General features: G+C 41.8%; 1 protein-coding gene across 5 annotated transcripts in view; it reads right to left on the reverse strand.

Moving 5' to 3' along the window:
• Nucleotides 1–20,760, reverse strand: part of LPIN1 (lipin 1) — a 70,368-nt gene that overhangs the window by 39,758 nt on the left and 9,850 nt on the right. The window contains exons 1-3 of one of the 5 annotated variants that reach the window (XM_067544751.1): nucleotides 12,395–12,547; nucleotides 6,868–6,978; nucleotides 1,335–1,535 (exon numbers count right to left, since the gene is read on the reverse strand). In XM_067544751.1, the coding sequence (XP_067400852.1) occupies nucleotides 1,335–1,526 (192 nt within the window). In that variant the 5' untranslated portion in view covers nucleotides 1,527–1,535; nucleotides 6,868–6,978; nucleotides 12,395–12,547. Of the gene's footprint in view, nucleotides 1–1,334; nucleotides 12,550–20,760 lie in introns of those variants that run through there. The other 4 variants (XM_067544752.1, XR_010919056.1, XM_067544755.1 and 1 more) reach the window with 4 other exon arrangements.

The raw sequence follows: 20,760 nt of genomic DNA on the forward strand, positions 1-20,760 counted from the left end.
TGGTAATTAACTCCACCAACAAATTGTACATTGGGTGAAAATGTATTTCCTTGTATCAGTTCTAAATGTATTTATTGCTTTTCAAGTTCATTAAACACCCCCTGTACTTGCACTATGAAAAAAGAGAAATAGGAAAACCTGATTTGCCATCTCCACACCATTCATTGTTTTTTATACCCCTGTCATATCCCCTTTCTAAATAGCCCCAACCCTTTCAATCTCTCCTCTATGCCAGAAGTATCTCTAGGCCTCTAATCATTTTAGTCATCCATTCTATTTAGGTTATATCATTTCTGAGATTAGGGTGACCATAACTGAACAGAGGATTTCAGGCAAGGGCATCCAACTGATTTATATAGTGGCATTATACAATATCTATTTTCTACCCAATCTTTATATATATTAAATGTTTGTTTGTTTTCCTTTTTGACTCAGATAAGTGTAGATCAACAGTTTTCGCTGAGCTATCCATAACGACACTCAGGTGTGTTTCCTGAGTGATTACAGTTAATTTAGAACCCAGAATGTGTGTAAGTAGTATAAAATATTCCACCAAATGTGCATTATCATGCATTTGTCACCAGTGGCTTTCTTCTGGCACCAGACTGCCTGTTCACCTAGCTTTGTTAGGTTCCTCTGAAGTCCCTCATAGCCTTCTCTAGCTTTGAATAACCTAAATAATTTTGTCATCTGCAAATTTTACCCACACACCATTCACTCCTTTTTCCAAGTCATTAATAAACATGATGAACAACAAAGTCCTAGCATAAAACCATGAGACCCTAATGTTAATTTAGGTCTGTACTGTTAACTTTTTGCCAAATTGAAAAGAAATGTTGCAATAATTATGGAAAATATTTCATTATGAGCATTTATAGATTATTATTTAACAGAAACTACAGCAAAACTTTAAAATTTAGATATAACGAGAGGAATCCTGAGAAATACTTTAATTAACTTATTTGTCAATATGCCAACACAATCCTATAAGTATTAGCAAGTTAAATAACATAAGCCGTAGTTAGTTATATTTTGTGAAATTCCAAGTAAAAGCCTAAATGTAAATATGGAAACTGTATTTTCATTCAAATACATTTATCTTACTTTAGTTTGGTTTGTAGTTATTACAATCAACTATCTACAAATTATGTATTAAAACAGTACTATCAGTACCAACCATTTTAATTGAACCTTGAAAATACCATTTAGGCTCTTTAAAAAGACCATCTAATGAAAGCTTTGCCTGCTAAATTGTAACGTATTCTGTACCTACATGCAATGAGTTCACACACTGAGAAAACAAGAGAAAAGTGTAAAGATTTCTATTTTCTTACCACTTTCTCCCTAGAACGCAGAACCCCCATTTTCCCAAAGCGCACGTGGAAAGGGGAACACTGAAGATTTCCATCCGGTTGACGTACAACAATGATATCAATACATCCAGATAGAGTGGCAGGATTTAATCCTTTGTAAAGCTCCTTCACAGTAACAAATACTTGGCCTGCTAACTGCCCAACGTAATTCATGGTTTGTGCCTGGAAAGAAGCATACAGAAGATATATGTAATCATAAAAAAGCCAGGATACCGTCAAGACTTCTGAACAGTCCGGAAACCTTTAGATTCCAGCAATGGATTATTTGTGTGTTAGAAAAGAAATGATTTCACACAGAACGGGAATACGCCATCTAATTTATTTACGGTGGCTGTACAGACACTAGACAGCAAAAACAAAGGGCAGCTCGTGACTCAAAGAGTTATAACTACATCCAAAACTCCAGAGAACAGCTGTGTTCTAAACCACAGCCAGACTTTGAGACTCTGCAACTCCCAAATATTACTCCAACTGTATCTGAATTGACAAGTCTTTCTTTTTTTCAAATCCTTCCTCCACTACATCACTTTCTTTTGTTTTCAATATTGAGTACGCCTTTCCCGTTGGATTGGGCAAGTGGGTTGTCTTCAGCTGGTTCAATTCTCCCACCACCATTTAAATCAATAGCAAGTCTCTTCCTCCAGTAAAACGGGAGAGAGAAAAACTTCATAAGTCTTTTCCTGTCAAAAAACAATGGTATGTGATCATGTAACTGGCTGTTTTTCTAAAAGCTGTGCTCTTAGGAATTATTTTGGGGAAGTTCTATGCCCTGCGTTATATAGAAAGTCAGACTAGATGATCACAATGGTCCTTTCTGACTTTGAAATCTGAATTAAATACTACATCATAATGCATATGTACAAGGGAACCCCAGCCAGCTATGCAACCACTTTAAAGTATTTTCATCTAAACAGTATTTCCTTAATTTGCGTATGAGAACATCATGTGGGACTGTGTCAAAAGCCTTACTTTCTAGGTATCGAAGTTAGGCTGACCGGTCTGGGTCCTCTTTTGCTCTTTTTTTGAAGACAGTGCTGTGTTTGCCCTTCCCTAGTCCTCTGAAACCTCACCTGCCCTCCAAGCACTCTTGAAGATAATTGCTAATGATTCAAGGATTGCTTAAACTAGTTCCTTAAGTACAGCAGGGTGAATTTCATCTGGCCCTGCTGACTTAAATACTTCTAACTTATCTAAATATTCTTTTACCTGTTCTTTCCCTATTCTGGCCCGAGAATCTTCCCTCTTGTTGTTAATATTAATTGTCTTAAGCATCTGGTCACAATCAACCTAGTTAGTGAAGACTGAAGCAAAAAAGCCTCAGCTTTGTCTGCATTATCTGCTATTTGCTCTCCTTCACTATTCAGTAATAAACCTACACTTTCCTTCCTCTTTCTCTTTCATCTAATATGTGAATAGAACCTTTTTTATTGCCCTTTATGTCCCCTGCTAGGTGAAACACATTTTGTGCCTTAGCCTTTCTAATTTTGTCCCTACATGCTTGTGCTATTCTTTTATATTCATCCATAGCAATCTGTCCATGTCTCCACTTTTTGTATGATTCCTTTTTGATTTTCAGGTCATCAAAGAGCTCCTCATGCAGCATGTGTAAATTGAGATTTTTCAAAGGATTATAATTTGGTCAAATTTGGATGGATTTCAGGAACAGCAAAAGGCAAATCCCTAACAAAAAGATTGCCACCCTGCCAAATTTCAAGTGCCTGATCCAAAAAATAGGGTACTACAGCTTTTCAAAGGAAAGTTTGTCAGAATTTTTTAACATGGGCAAAACAATGTATTAACTTCATTGTTGGAAATGGCTGACGTGTTACACCTGCAATTTTCCATAAAATTTCAGCCTGAGGCCGACATCCAGCATAGAAAATCTCAACTCAAATGGTTAAAGTTTGGCAAAGTTATAAGCAAATAAAAACAGGGTCTTATAAATGGGAAGTTTTGGGAACTTGAGCACTAATGTAATATAATTAATATTTGTATGTTTCTAATTAAGTAATGGGTTCCTCATCTGAAAGTTTTCAGAAAGGAGCAGATAGTATGCCAATGGATGCTGAAATGTCCATTGGAACTGAGTTAACTGAAAGGTATACAGTTATATGCAGACAGCTCGCTAATCTCCTTGAATACGAAATATCTCCTTTGCATTATTTATTCTGCTAAATTCAGGGAACACATATTTAGAGAATATGTTCCCAACTAACTCATTTTAACAAGAAGAATTCCAATAACTGGTACCTAGACGTAAAACCTACTATCAAAAATGAGAGTCAAACCACACTTCCGCTACAGGCTTTTACAGGCACATTACCCGTGCAGCTGGCTGAATGCACATTTAAAGGGCAGCAGTATCCATCTGCAGCTAGAGCTATGGGCACAGACTGCTGCTGCTTTGGAAAAACTGGCTTTGTTTATATTTGGGGATTTTTTTTTAACTAAGATATAGTAAGAAATGCATTTAATTTGCAGCTCAAACAAGTTTAAAGATGATTACAATCGGGCCCAGCATGTCATGTCCCCGATTCACCCCAGTCTATGCCTGATACTGCCATAGGACCTGGCAGAGTCCCCCAACAGCAGAATGTCTAGTAGGTGAGTGGTTGCAAAGAAGCGACAAACTCTTCTCACCTGAGATGGGACTTGAGGGACCAGCATAGTCCCAATGATGCCAGGCAGGGAAGAGGACAGGGGTTGTGTTGTGCATCCCCTCAGCAGCTTACACCAGTTGGGGCTCCTAAGTAGCCATGAGAGGATTTTAAAACTGCCCTCACCCAGTGGAGCCCCAGCAAGCAATACTACCTGCCCTCTCTCAGAATGAAGCCCCCGGGAGGTTCAGAGAGTTGAGTTCAATTTGCACCCCTCTGCTCCGGCTCAGGTGACTCTAGCCACTTGATAATGCTTTTGCCTCTCGTGTTTTGTTCATTTGTTTAATGTACAACATTCCCTGAGCTTAAAGAAATGCTATTCCGTCTTCATGTGTATTTTCATACTTCCTCATTCATTTCCAAAATGAAGTCCAGGCAAACTGGATCTGACACATTTTAAACTGCTGGCCACCATATAGAGCTGATGAAAACTATGGAGAAGCTTTGAACTTCTCAGAAATGCTGTAGAGGTTGCACTTTCCGGGTACGAAAGGGGCACAAGGCTATTTACAGAATGAGGCAATTCAGGATTCTTACTCAGGTTTCCAACCATATTTAATTTTTAAAAAGCAATACAACCAAAGCCTAGATTGTTGCGTGCCTACAGAGGTCTCAAAGTTTATATTTTGGGCCCACGGTCAGTTCCTGAGGACGTCAGCATTCCAGGAAACATTCCCCAATTCCCAAGGAGGCTGCACGTGGGTTTGGCAACGTGTTTTACTCTAGCTGTTCCAAGAAGTCTTTTTCTTGCTATCCAGGCAGCAGTAGCTCCAATAATAAACAACTTCAGCTCCTGGGATAGAACCCTTCCCTGTTTCTTACACTGAATTTAGTGGTCCTCTGACCTCCAGAGGAGCACTCTGTACAAAGAAGTAACTTTTCTCTATATGATAAATAGTGGATGCCATCCCATATGAAAATGTTGTTGGTACTTGGAAAATATAAAGACATTCCACTCCAGGTTCATGAAAAAAAAATCAAAAAGAAAATCTGCCAACTATTTGCACTGCTTCTGTTAGAATTTCCCAATTGCTACAGTTTTATTCTTTGCATTGAACTAGAATTTTCGGGCAGACCGGTACCTTGGGACAACATGGAGCTACAATGAAAATAAAAGCACTTAGCCAACTTTTCCCACTACCTGATATCATTTTTAACCTGCAGAAATGTGAGCCTAATTCTGGGAGCTCCTCAGCATCTGCATCTCGCTTTGACTGTAAGACACATTCAGCATTTTGCATTGCAAAGCCAGGCCCCCAATGAAGACACTTTTTCTAGCAGATAAATATGTCAGAAACAAATGGTTCGCTATCATATTAAATATCCTACTAACCTACAACAGGTTGATCAACCTAAGCCACCTTGTTTAAATCTCTTCTAAAAGTTTACTTCTTTCACAGTGCTCACAGTAATTAAATTCACTGTCTTACATCTTTATTCTCCATTTTATATATAAATATACATATAAAATTAAACCTTTTAAAGCACTCACCATAATGTCCACATCCTTTAACTGAGTAACCTTATAATCATGTTCCTGAATCCTCCCCATCACCCCAGATCCCCACCTTCCTGTTCTTCATCCTCACTCATTAGGTCACATTAACATTTAGATTGTAAAGCCTTTGGGGCAGGGCTTCTATTCCGTCTGCAAGAGGGCCTAGCACACCTTTGTGTGCTATGAAATAATAGGTAGGATTTTCAAAAGCACATAAGTCACTTAGGAACACGTCCTATTAACTTTCGAGGAGACCTGCTCCTAAGTCACTTGGTGCTTTCTGAAAATCCCATGCCATAACAACTTGGATAACATTGTGCCACTCCCAGGGATACCCAGGGTTCTGCAGCCCTTACTACCACTGCCCTTAGCACAAAGTAGTTTCCGCTATGCTGAATGTAGATCGGCTCCTTGAAACCAACAACCTCTAGGCAGCACAAGCAATGACTTCCAGGCCTCCACAGACCTTATTCTCTCTGTACCGGTAGCAATAGGCACCAACCCCCAAGTCCTCAGAGCATTCCTTCTAATGTCCAGCCCCTTTTCTACTGAACACTCATAGAATTACCCACCCTGCTGTACACACCAGCTTGTAAGAGTCAATTCAGTATCAGCACTTTGCTTAACACCACAGCACTTAGATATATTTATAGTGAACACAAGGATAAGTTTATTATCAAAGAACAGAGATTCAAGTGATAGTGTATAAGAAATAATGGAAACAAATGCTTACACATAAAACAACATCATGACATGCTTTCCAGAGACTAAACTAAACTAACAGGTTAACCTCCTGTCTAAAGAAGTTCATCTCATCTAAAATTCTCTTCACCTTTTTCAACCAACCCTGGTTGAGACTCCTTTTTCATGAAGCAAGTCTGTTGGGCATTTACTTCCTACTTTAGGGATGCCCAGGCATCTCTTTTGTCTACCCCTAATATAAGGAAAACCTTTTATATGCACCTCGAGATAAGATTATTTTCCTCTGCTATGTTCCTCTTCCTGTTAGTTTTTTTCTAAAGTTGTTTCTTACAATTCTTCATTTGCATTCAGTTCAGACTGGTAATAGGGGACCCATTGTGAATGAAGCAATACTCAGTTTATGCATAAACAGATAGATGGATAACAGTCAGATAAACCATCTCGTCTGACAGGAAACGTGTTTTTCACATTTGTTGATGACTAATACCTCAAAAGACTTCAAGAACATATATTCAGTATATATACATATTCTTTACATAGTATTTGCACATACATTTCACAATGATATTGATGACCAGTGTGACACCAGCTTTCATTTGAGACCTTAATATTCTTTGGTGAACCAGAATATACATACCAGAATCAGGAGATTCCTGTAACCCCTCTGCACTCCCAGTTGCCATTAACAGGTTCTTGGGTCAGAAGTGTGTTGCACTTCGAGTTGTTTGGCAGGGTGCTAGGAGAAGATCTGCAGCACGGTAAAATGCAAGGCAAACCAAAAGCTCAATAAAAAACACATCTACAAAGCTGTCTTTTTGTTATACTTGTACAGCACCTAGCACAGTGGAACCCTGACCCATGAATGGGGTCCCTAGACACTATAACAATACAAATAATAAATAATAACAATAATTAATAATGTACTTTGTCCCTTTAATAAGTAGGAACTTCTCACTAATATATCTGTGAAATGCTGGAAGGGGGCCAAAACCTGGGGACAGAACCTCAGCTGCTGTAAATCATCATAGCTTCATTAAAGTCGCTGGAGCTGTGACAATTCCAGCTAAGGATCTGCCCACTGGTCTCAGTTACAAGGATGTAAAACCAGAAGGAGTAACTGTTACAACCTAAAACCACATTTTGACTCCTTCTGACTTCATGGAATTATTCCTCATTCACACTAGTGTAACTAGATGGAGAGTTTTGCCTAAACTGTATAATTTTAAAACTTGTAAAATTAGTTCTAACTGCCAGTATCCTATTATTATTGATTTTTTTTCTGGGGGATCTAAGAGTTCAATATTGTTTGCTTTATTAAACACTAGCTCCTTTTACAGAACTTTATGGCATTCTTCTAAAGCTTATTCTTTGCCAAGAAAAAGCCTTATCAGACTGTATGTTCTGGAAAGACTTATTCTAAAAGCTTACAGAAAGGAAGAATATACTTCAGATGAAAATTCTTTGGATGGATGTTTGTAAAATTAAGATTAATGATACGTGCCTGAATATGAACCACATTGATGACTAACTTATTAGATTTAAGTAACTCACAAAAAGACATTGCTCTAACTTTCAAAAATTGGATGTACCACTCTTTATTATTGAAATACAAAACCTAAAACGTATGCCCAAGATTTTCAGAAGAAACTAATGATTTTTGAGGGCTCAACTCAAAGCACTTTGAAAAAGTCCCAGCTCTTTCTGAATATCAGGCTGTCTCTCAGGCATCTCAAGTTGAAGATCCCAACACAGAGGCACCCAAAATCACTAGTGACTTTTGAAAATCTTGTCTTTTATGTTCATTGAGCACTAAAGATGGGTCCAACCCAGACACCAGTGGAGAACACCCACTCCTGAGCTGTTAAGCAGATTCAATATCCAGATTCATAGTTTATTCCTTGGGCTTATCTCTAAGATAAACCCAACCCAGAAGCCATGGATCCAATCTTTCTTGAGGAGAGAAAGGATGGTGCAATTGTTAGGGCACCAGCCTAAGACTTGGGAGATACGGATTTAAGATCCTGATCTGCCACAGGCTTCCGAGTCTGGCCAAGTCATTTAGTCTCTCTGTGCTTCAGTTCCCCATCTGTAAAATGGGGATGATACCACTTCCTATTTCATAGGGTGTTATCAGAATAAATACAATGCATTAAAGATTGTGAGATGTTTCTATATATGGTGATAGGACCACAACTGTTAAGAACACAACCTGAGAAATGCCACATGGCTCTTTCATAAGGAAAGAGAGGGATGAGAGCTTGATGATGAAGAGGACAGTCACGCGTATTTGAAACTCCTCCCAAGGGTGCTAATTTTTAAACTCTTGATCATCATGGGGCATATCATCTCCTCTGTCCATAGTGGTGGAGGGGACACAAAAGCAGTATGGATCTGGATAGGGGCTATCTAAGAAGATGAGTCATCTTTACACCCTCATTCCACCTTTTTCTGACACTGTAAGAGGTCTCTCGGGTGGCTCCACAGGAATCAGGGTCTTCAATGCACAGCTAGATACAGATCTGCTCTCTACAGCATTGTCCCCCTCACCAGTCAACTGGGGCTTCAGCAGATCAATAATGTTGATAGTATCAGTATTAAATGACCTGCTTTCACCCTCTGTGATGTGGAAAACTCCCTACAGGGATATTCCAGGGTGAAAAGGGCAGCAGTCGACAGAGGAACTGGTAGCAAAAAAGATGTGGAGACTTGAGGTAGGTTGAACACCAGTGCAGATATACAGGTCCTCCAAGCAAACAGCTTTGGCCTCTACAGATGACAAGTGATATGTTCATTTGCGGTGGGAACTGGAGGAAACTTCCTGGTCCTTACCCAAAGAAGAGAAAAAATCCTACCGCTACTCACCCAAACAAAAAACAAGGAGGAAACACCACCTGCTTGAAGCTAAGTATATAGGCCATGATGATATGACCTCCTAAACTCCAAAATACATATCTCATTGCCAATGTGGCAGATAAAAGAAGTTTGCTTTAGACTATTCTGTAAAGAAGATTAAGCAAGAGAAGTAACAAGAAAGGCTGCGATATTTTAATTAGGGCTTAATCATATCATATTTTAATCACACATCTATTAGCCAAAGACAGCATCAGGGTCTCCACAACATGGTCCATGGGCAGCAGCCTAGGAGAAAAATAAGACCCACCAGCCTCCTAGCTGCTAAAACATGCCCCTATCACACCCACACACTTGACTACCAGGTGCCTAGTAACCTGCCCTCTGTTAGTGTATTAGGCCCTACCATTATTTTTCAAATATCAGAAATATTCTGCAGCCCAACCCTGGTAAAGGTTCCAGTTCACTTTTGCATCTTCATGTTTGAAATGCAAGCACATATCAAACAAGAATGCCTTTGTTCAAATTCCTGTATTTCTTTATCCTACCCAACAGGTCATTGTAAAAATACCCATTAGCTTGTATGGAGTTGTCATCACTTTCAACATCTGTCACTCCAAAAGCCCCACAAGTGCTTCAGTTTTAAAATGATTTGATACAAAACACGCAATACTATGTTTATATGTTTATAAAAGCACTTTAAACTAAAGAACAAAGCACACTCAGATTGGAGACTGGAAGTTTGCTAGTGATGAATCCTCACGTGCAAAAGCAAAAAGGATGGTAAGCATGATAGCGTGGGACGTGAGCGACCCAAGTTCAACTGGCTCCTTTACCACAGACCTCGTGTGACCTTAGGCACTCAGTCTCTCTGTGCCTCAGTTTCCTATCTGTAAAATGGGTATCAGTGTGGGTATTTCCCTTTCTCACACAAGTGTTGTGAGGATAAATACAGTAAAGATTCTGAGGTGCTCAGATACTTTACCAATGGGATCAAAATAAATGCAATAGATAGACAGAAAAGTACAAATTGGTACATGAGATCTAGAAACTTTTAAAATAACTGGAGAAAATATAGCAAGCTATATTCAGGTGCTGACCTATGTTATTCCACTGAAGTAAAAGGAGTTTTAGATAGGTAAGTCAATGCAGAATGTGATCCAGTGATTCAAGAATAGAGGCATATTCAACTCTGAGCTGGGATCTCTCTTTGGGCTAGTGTCCTTTTCTTTCAATTAAATTGCATAGTGTATAATAATACAAAGTGAGATTTGTCTCAGCTTTAACTCTACATTTACTGGATTTCAAGAGTTTCAAAACAAACCCTTAGTGTGTGAGCTGTTCTGATTATCATTCTGTGTGCGTGCATATACACACACATACCTACGCCAATACACAGCATACTTCTATGATATATGAAAAAGTACCTAGGATCAAATGCTGTTCATCTTCCTGATTACACGTCACGCTAAAGTGAATGGGGTACTCACATGAGTCAGAAAGCAGATGCTGGCATGCAATCCACATCCTGGACTAGTAACATGAAGATTTTAGTTTAAAAAAACACAGCTATTAGAGGTCTAGAAGCATCAGAAAACCATTAATGTTCCATTCCTCTTATTTTTCGCAGCCTTATCATTGAGATTATCAAATAATTTTACTGGGGATTATTTTTTATTTGATTTTCATTTTTAAATTCTCTCCGGCAATTTATTTCATTTTTAAAGAGTGCAGAAATTTCCATCTGGCTTTACAATGGAAATGCTGACAACGACAAACTCTCATCTAGAGCCGCTTAAAAGCTGCTGATATATATTTCCTGCCACAGTAGTGAAAACAAGCAACCAAAAACAAAAACAGAACAAACTGGAAGTTAAGGGGCCTGTTAGTAGGTCAATGAGTTTACATATGAAAGAGAAAATTGACCTCAGAGTATAGTAGTTAAGATTTATAACAGACCAGTGGTAAAAACATCACCTTGGTTATCTAAACATTATTAGACAGGCTACTACATAATAGTGAAATACACTTTTGTCTTATAATATAAATATAAAACAAAATATAGCATTGCTTCAAAACACAAAATAAATTCTTCTCACTGAAGCACAGTCTGAAAGATGAAGGTGAATATGAGATTTGTATAAAACCTTATATTAAAGTACATAATGAAAGTTTAAATCCTTCTTCTTGAAAGACAAAAAGGGTCTATTGCTCAAAACAACTGATAGATGTTTCCAAAGGAAAGCAATACAAAACAAAAATTAAAGTTCAGTTATACATGTAAAATTCCACTGCCCTCTAACCAGCCTTCACTCTAACCTTAAAATCTCTGCCTGGCCTGGTTTTTATCTCCCTTTCCTTTTCCCCTCTCAGATAAAGCTGGGATGTAGTCAAGTGACACTAACATAGTATGTTTCATCAGTAGATCTCAAATACAGGTAAATATATATGGGAAAAATGAAGCACAGAGGGGTGAAGTGACTTTCCCAAGGTCACACAGTCAGTCAGTGGCAGAGCTGGGAACAGCATCTCCATCTCCTGACTCCTAGCCCCCTGCTAAGATCACAGCTGCCCAGAGCGGGGATCGGGTACACTTCTCTGAGCATAAACAACTAAAGAGAGAAACCCAGCTCTCCTCTCCTCTCCTCCTAGCCTTTTGAGAAGCTGGTGGGGCACTTTCCAAAGCCTACCACTGAAGGCTCCAGCAAACCCAATTTAAATTAAATACCCAGATGAACCTGAAAACAGAATTTAGCTGAAGGAAAGTAAGTTGTTATTTTCACTCAAATTGTTACTGAAACCAGATCCTGAATTAAGAGAAAAAAGATGGTGCTCCAGTTCAGACCTTCCAAAGCACAGATCTGAATCCAAGCAGGTGAGAGAAGGGTTCTCAAGGTCATAGCCCCACATGGAGAATGAAAACCATGCCTGATGATGCCAGCTAAAGCTCAGGACTTCAATGGGTCCTGGGCGCAATCCCCAAAACAGTTAAAAATCCAGCTCCTCCTTTCACAATATCTCCCCTCCAATTTTCCTTTTGTTTTATAAACTCCCCAGTTCCTCCCTTTATCTTCTAATCTCTCCTCCCTATCCCCAAACAGAAATCATCAACAGCTCCCACAGCCACAGGAAGGCAAAATCGCATCTTCCTTGCTCGCCCCATCACCACACACGCACACGCACACGCACACCATTCTTCTCTAAGGCAAAGAATGACATAGGGAAAAATATCAAGAAGAAGCTCTGTGTAAGCTCCAAAGCGTCTCTCTTTCACCAACAGAACTTGGTCCAATTAAAGATATAACCTCACCTACCTTGTCTCTCTAAGAGGAAGCTCAGTTAATTACTGGCTCCTCCTGCCAATGGCCTTTGTGTGCAAACAGCCTGCTGCAGGGTTGTCAATTGAGCTCACATCAGGGCAAGCAGCCTGGTGTACCCGCCCTAGAGGAGGGACCCACAGGATACAGACAGGGGGTGGAGGAGGGACAAAAGGGGAATCAGGAGATCGCAACAGCAGCCTGCTCAAGCCTATCAAGTGTCAGCCGCTTGGGGCCTGATCCTGTGCGGTTCTGAATGTTCCCAAAACCCACCTTTGTATGCAGCATGTACGTGTCGGTCCCAGGATATTAGATGTAAGATACGGCGGTCTGTGTGACTCAAAACCTCACATCTCTCACCGACTAGAAGTTGGTCCAATAAAAGACATTACCTCTCCCACCTTGTCTCCAGAACAACCGCTAACATCGGTAGGAATTAAGGCAGCCCAGCATCTATCTCATAGGAGGATTCAGCATCCCACAAGGTAAGGCATTTGGGACTGATGCAAAGCTCCCTGAAGTCAATGACACTTGGGTTTTAGATCAGACGATAGGTAAGGAAATTCCGCCTCCTTTTAACATTCACTCCATTTAAAAAAAAAAAGAAAAAGTCACAATTCAGTGCACATGGATCTTGCTGTGTGGGCTGCATTTAAAAATCTCCCTACCCTGTTGGAAAAATCCTACTGAATGTAAGGGGATGAATATAAAAATATATAAAAATAAAGATTTCATGAGAGAAAAAGCCCAAACAAATTACAATTCACTCTCTTCTAGCTGCCCTGGGAGGACCAGCCAAAAAGAAGCTATCAAGCAACAGGGTGGGGCTTTAATTAAAGGGTTTAAAAAAAAAACCCCACAAGCTCTGTATGGGAAACCTCGGGGACACTTAAAAGGGATTGCTTAATGGGGACCAGTGCTCGCCTATTGCAGATGTGGTTGCTTATCATCTACTAATGTAATATACTCCATCATGTGCCAGCAATGCCCCTCTGCCATGTACATTGGCCAAACCGGACTGTCACTACGCAAAAGAATAAACGGACACAAATCAGACATAAAAAATGGTAACATCCATAAGCCAGTCGGAGAGCACTTCAATCTCCCAGGACGCTCTGTAGCTGACTTGAAAGTTGCCATACTTCTCCAAAAAATCTTCAAAAACAAACTTCAGCGAGAAACTGCAGAACTGGAACTCATCTGCAAACTTGACACAATCAGACTGGGTCTGAACAGGGACTTGGAATGGTTATCTCATTACAAGAAGTAATTGTAATTCCCACCTTCTAATCAACGGTTGTGAAGAGGCCTCATCTACTCTAACTGAATGGATTTTGCTAACACCTACCCTCCCCATTGCTGTTCATGTACATATATATATATATACCCCCCACCTGATTTCTATTTCATACATCTGAAGAAGTGGGTTGCAGCCCACAAAAGCTTATGCCTGCAGAAATTAAATTTGTTAGTCTTTAAAGTGCTGCAGAACTCTCCTTGTTTTTTCATCATCATATGGCGTCCCTGCCAATCACGCGGTGCTCCTGATTATAATTAATGAGGGCTCGATCCTGCTAGTCTTTCACCCACTGGACTTCCCCTCTGACTCCTAAGAGACAAGGTGGATGAGGTGATGGCTTTGACTGGACCAGCTTCTGGGGGGGAGATTTGGGTGTCACAGAGCTCTCCAGGGAACCAGGGCACTTTTGTGCATGGGAGGGGCTCTAGGATCCAGCCTGCAAGTGGGCTACGCTGTAGCTTTCTAACGACCTAGGAGCTTCCCTTTTTTTTTTTTTTGGAAAGCAGCTGGGAGCCACTTGGCAGGAGGGGCTCACAGCAGCGTCTGTCCGGAACCCCCTAGAGGGGCCCTCGCCTCCGCCGATTTCATTGTGACTCAGCGCTGGGAGGCGGAGAGCTGAGGTGATCCCCCTGGCCAATCAGGAGGCCGCCAGGGCTCAGCCCAACACAGCTGTGAGGGAGAGGGACGCTCAGCCTGAGCGCCGGGGGGGATTGGAATGTTGTTGGCAGGAGGCTTTTTGCGGGGACGTGTCTTGACTGCCAGGCAGATCTGCGCGGAGCTGGGCGGCGGGGAGAGGGGGGTCGGGTGTTGTGTAACGACCGGGGGCAGAGATCAGACCTCAGCTTGTAGCCACAGAGTAACAGTGTCTTGCACAAGGGCAGACCGCGTCCCCCGGGGTAGCTCTGTCTGTGTGGGGGGCAGACCTCCGGCGGTCCACGGTCTCCCGTTCGCCTGAGCAGCACGCGGTAATGAAACCATTGCCAGGGACTTTCCCAGGGTGATCTCAGCTACCTACATGCATCTAGCGTAGCTGTTATGGCAGGAGACCCAGAGAACTGGGCAGGGAACTGAGCCAGTGGCATGTGTCATCGGTGCATGCTCAGATACCGTGGTGATGAGCGCACCTACCTGATGTTGGAGTCTACATCCCACTGACTGTCAGTGAGATTTTGGCTCCTAAGTGCCCAGGCCACCTTTTGAAAAAATTGAACTTAGGCTCCTAAATCACCTAGGCGTTGGAACAGTGAGCAAAGCAACATCTAAAGACCTTTAAAATTTTGGGCCTTACATCCCTTAGGTGCTTTTGAAAAATGTTACCCAGACAGTTCCAGAGGGGTAGCCGGGTTAGTCTGTATACAGCCAAAACAAGAAGAGTTCTATAGCACTTTAAAGACTAACACATTTAATTTCAGCAGGCATAAGCTTTCATGAGCTTCAGCTCACTTCTCAGATGCAATCGGTAGCTTTTACTGTTTTTACCCGGACACTAATTCATGACTCGGTGCTCTGGCAGAGAGTGGGGAAAAAAAGCCACCAATGGTCCCTGCCAGTATTAAAGCGTAGAAAATTTGCAATGCTGTGCATGTAAGGAAGAATCATCATGGTTCAGCAGCTTCACCCCATTTATGCCTTGAGATACCATTGGTATCAAAATAGGGTGGTATCATGCAAACTTGTGGGATTTTAGTAAGAAGACAGCAACTACGTTTGCTCGTACAAGCTGCCTTGCCTCATTCTCTTTCTGCAAACACAAACACACCCTGGGATCCAGGGGAGTGTAGTCAAAGAACCATTTCTGTACTAAAGAGACAGATTAATCAGAAGATTAAGGGTTAAAGGCCCCCCTCTGTTTTTGTGGCCTCTGCGATACTTACTCAGGAGCTCAGAAGTGAGGAGTGATGGCTCTCTGACATGCCATCTCCTTGCTCCAACCCTGCAACAGTGTGTCTGAGCCCAGCCTCCCCAGATATGAAGGGGGCAGGCTATGGAGATGCAGGGAATGGGGCTGTGTGGCCGGTTGTGCTCTGCCATCTTCCCCTAACATCAAACCTCTGAGACAATCAACGCTAGTCAATCCTGACTGGGTATTCGCTACCAGGGCTTCCCATGCTGAGCTATGAACAGCCCTGTCTTGAGAATGGCATGCTGGCAAATTGAGCCTGAAAGGGACCGGAACCCTCAGTGAAGTCATGACCCCATCACACCCCCCAGTCGGTCTGCCACTGCTGAGCGGCGGCCGGCAGCAGCAGCAGCCAGCGGTACAGGGAGCTGGGCAGGCCGCCGGCAGCTGTCAGGGTTGCCAACCGTCCGTATATTTACAGACAGTCAGAAAAAAAAATGTACAATTTTAACACTGTCCGTAAACCCGTCAATACATAAAAATGTCCATGAAATTGGGTAGAAATAAAACATTGTATTTTGACATTGATTGTTGTCATTCAGAATCACTTCGTGTATCATAAAACTACACGGACCATGACTTTATCAATTTCCTGTTTTCTATTACTGCACACGCCCAAAGAACCCAACTGAGCAATTAACTGCGGCTAGAACAATTGTGTGATTCTGAATTCCTGTGTACAGAATACCATGACTGAGTACACACTTTTGGGACACTATTGTATTGTTTATGGTATTTTTAGTGATGTCAGTAAAAAGTTTACCATGTCAGTAAAAAAAAAATCAGCTTCAGATCTTCATGTCAGTAAAAACTGAAATGCAAGGTTGGCAACCCAACACTTTTTTTCAGTGAGTCTCAATTTCCTTCAGTTTGAGAACTACTCACAACCCATGGATGTGCTCCTGCATCACCTCTGGTGAGTGCCTCTTCATAGCTGTGTGATACGAAGATGCAAATCATGCAAGGAATGGATCAGTGCTCAGAGGGAGGCAGGCAGGAACACAAATTGCTAGGCAGCGGGAGAGCCAACGGTCAGGATTAGGCAGAGGGGGAGTGAAGGGTCTCGAAGGAGATTCTTGCATATATGAGAGCAGGGGAAAGGAAAATATATATGTAGAAAGAGAGAAGAAGAGGAGCTAGGAAATGGCAATCAACCGAAGAAGTGTGTTGCCTTCTCTGTGTACTAAACACAGACTCCGCACATTGTAGCATCACCAAGGACACCAAGAATGCAAGTTCCAAAGATATATCTTTTGAGGGGGAAGGAGTCTTGTGCTTAAAGCACAGGAGAAAGGGTCAGCAATCTGGGTTCTAGTCCTGCACCTACCACAGACTTCTCTGACTTTCAGCAAATCCCTTACACTTCTGTGTCTCCATTTTCCCCTCTGTGGAATGGGGATATTAATAATAGTTGCTTCAGAGAGGTGTGGTGAGGCTTAATTCATTAATGTTTACAAAGTGCTCCAAGATCATTGAAGAGAAAGCAAGATAACTTCAGAGAGTTATTTACAAACTTAACTCAACAGGCCTGAAGGGATGAAAAACTTTTGGATTGGAAGAACTCGGAAGTCTTAGAAAGCCTCCAGGAATGAGGCTCTCAAACTTTTACAAAGTGTAGACTGTATTCCAATAGAGAGATGATCTCCTGGATCTTCCATTTATGATCATGCAAGAGACTTTCTTTCCCATTCATGAACAAATAACATCTCTGTTGCTTACATGAAAAAATAGTATCAGGGAAAAGATTACTTTATGGTATGCAGTTTGTAATACAGTGGAAATGAGAGATTCAGCATCACATGATGAGCCAACTCTACATGGGCCACCACCATGGCCTTGGGCTACCAATGGACTACATAATTGATGTTCGAGAGGGAAAAATATGGAATCCTAAAATGCATAAATCTTCCTGGGACAGCTCCAGGAGGGAATGGGTTCTAAAAGTGCAGACCAGCTGAGCTAATCATCCTTAAAGTGGATACCAATGATCAACTTTATCTGAGCAGACACACTATGGGAGGACTGTGGTGCAGTTGAGAAGTTATTTGAGTATATACAAATACAGTTAGGTGTCAAATCTGGGTCAGCAAGAGGTTATTTTTCTTCAGTTTCCCTGTATATCTATTGTTCTTTTTACTTATCCTATGGTTTTGAAAGTTAGGAATAGTAATAATATCTAGTGCTTATATAGAGCTTTACAACAATAGATTCCAAAGCACTTTACAAAGGCAGTCAGTATTATTATTCCCATTTTATAGACAGAGAAAACTGAGGCACAGAGAGATGAATTTACTTGCCCGAAGTCACTTAGCAGGCTACTGGCAGAATTTGAGAAAAGAACCCAGTCCTCAGTTCCCCTCCCACCAACCTTGCCTGATGATTTATCATCTTTCTTTATTTGTAACAGATTATAAAGTAGAAGGATTTAGCCTAATAGTGATTCACCCTCATTAACCCACTACTGTAATATATAACAGAGGGAATGTCTGAAGGAGCCCTGCATGCTGAATTACTTATATCTTCAAAATCGGGGGTTGATAACCACACTAAACTCATTTAAATGAGTCTTTAAGGAGAACCCCAAACACTTAGGGTATGTCTACACTGACGGCGGCAAAGTCGCCACCACCAGATCGATCTTTCTGGATCAATTGAGTGGTCAGTATAGACCCACTCAATCAATCAGGAAGTCGACCTAGTAAAACCACCCCCTCAAGTGGCGTAGTGCTGTGTCGATGGAAACACAATTCCCGTCGGCGCAGTGCAGTAAAGACACCGCGCAGAACGGAAGTACAGCAGTCGACGGGAGTTACGCAAGTTACTCTGTGTATCTTGTGTAACTCCCGTCAACTGCCGCCAAATCTCCAGGTAAGTGTAGACCAGGCCTCTCTAAGGTCTGTTGTGGTGAGCTGCCTGTAATAGTGTGCAAAGGAGAAATGCAAGTGAAATAGAGCAATGAGGAAGAGAGCACAGAGAGTAAGAAGGAGATAGAGGATAAGAGGTCATACAGAGACAATGAGGCGAGTACACAAAGGTGTGTGTCAAAAGATCAGAAGGCGAAGAGAGGAGAAAACCAGAGCTGGGGAAGACTGAAGAGAAGGGTTAGCAGCACTGTAGCACATTGCGCACATATGGACATTTTGTAAAGACAAGACAACAACTTTAGGTTTGAGGAAGAGGAAAGTCCCATTACCTTTGGTATTCTAGGGGCAGATTTCAAAGCTATAATTTTGTAGGTGCAGCTCAGAATCCAGGCATGTGCAAAATTCACCGTCAAATAACTACTCAATAACGTTTCAGTTTTTTCTCAGTTTTTCAGTTATGTTGGGAAAGCACTCGCCCGCTCTCTCTCCTAACCCCTCCCACTAAAGGTTTCAAATTCTAGGCCCTACATCAAAGTAATAATTTCTAACAGCACTTCCGTCTCTTTTCACTAATCCCTTCCCCACCTCTGTTAATCCTAAAGGAGTTGTGATGCTAGTGTCCATACAGTTCACCACCAAAGCTTACTTGCTGGATGTCACTGGACACAGTGAAGCCTTCCAGACTTTCTCAAACTCTTGTTTATTACCTACTCCTGTAAATTTACATTAACAGCAGAACAGCATCCCGGTTCTTCAACCTGTTTTTTTTCTGTTCTTTTAGACAGTCCTTTGTCATAGTTGTTGTTATACTTTTCAGGCTACTCCCATGGGACAAATTCTCCGCAAACTTAGGGTCAAATTCTGATACCCTTACTCATGTTGCGTAGTCCCTTAGTGAACAAGTAAACTTGTTTCAATAAGATTACATGAGTAGTTAGCAATTGTGCTACTGGGTTGAGTGAGGGTATATGAATCTGGCCCTTAGACTCCAGACAATCCCACTGAATGCAGTGGTATTGCCAGAATGTAAATCAGCACATAGTTGGCTTTGTAACACTGCTGTTCCTCACGATTTCTTTTTGAAGGTAATAGGAGTGGGCAGTGACATTGGTTTGTGTCCCAGGATTTGAATCTGAATCCTGCCACCCCAACATTCAAAGGGGATTCACATTAAAGATGCTGATCATGGGTGGCATGTATAAGAGGCTGGGGGAGGCTAAGCCTCCCCAAAAAAGGCTGGCCATGCAGGAGGGCAAATACCACGGATGTGGCATGATCACCTCCCTTTGGAGGAACACCAACCCACTGCCTCTGGAGTTCCAGAAGCGACACTCCCTAGAAGTGTGGGAGCCACCGATGCTCCACTGTAAGACCCCACCCTCGCTCTGCCTCTTCTCCCTAGATCCTCCCCCCCCCCGCCCGCCTGCCACTCACTTCTCTCTGCCATGGACAGAGAAGAACAAGCAGGAGGTGGGCCTCAGGGGAAGAGGTGAAGAGGAGCAAGCGGCAGGTGTGGGGGGTCTTGAGGGAGAGGGCAGACAGGGGCAGGAAGAGGCAGAGAAGGGCAGGACCTTGTGTGGAAGAGGTGGAGCAGGGACCTCAAGGGACAGGGCCATGGTCCAGCCACCTGTGCCCCCCGCCCCAACTTCTAGGGAGTTTCCAGCCGTCATGTGTAAGCCTCCCCAAACAGAAGAATCACACGCAGTCTATGATGCTGATGTTGGCCCATCTCCTGTTCTGACAGTAAAACTGTTATCATTTTTGAGATCACAAGCAAGGTTAAGAACGCTCAGTCACAGATTTCTACCTGGCAATAACTATATTCATTTACGGGAAATGTCAGAAGTTTGGATCCAAACCTTAATCTGTGCCTCATCACAGACAAATTAGACAAGACTCTTCTGTCACCCTTTCTTCTCTTCCTTCTTTCTCTCACTTCTTTTGTCCCCCATATCTTCCCTATGTCCTATGAACAACTCATTGTTGAGAAGTGTGATTGTGACATCATCCTTAGGGGGACCATATCATCATCAGGAATATTGTAAGTCAGAGTCAAAGGTGGGGAGAGGAAGACAAAAGGGGAACAAGAGAAGAACGTTTTATCAAATGGTCAAATTAAAGATTGTAGTTACTTTCCCAGGCGCTGTTAAAATTGGAGTTGGCCACAGGACCAGAGCAAGATAATTGTTACACAATAGAATGCTCCACTATGGTGATACTAAACTTACCTCGTTTCAGTTTCCTTGTGGCTCATATTTCAGAACAATATGTGTTTTAGCACAGCCAAACGTAAAGACAT

The sequence above is a fragment of the Emydura macquarii genome, unplaced genomic scaffold (genome assembly GCF_026122565.2).
Source record: "Emydura macquarii macquarii isolate MOO-44397 ecotype Brisbane River unplaced genomic scaffold, CSIRO-AGI_Emac_v2 contig_1027, whole genome shotgun sequence".
Lineage (NCBI taxonomy): Eukaryota > Metazoa > Chordata > Testudines > Chelidae > Emydura > Emydura macquarii.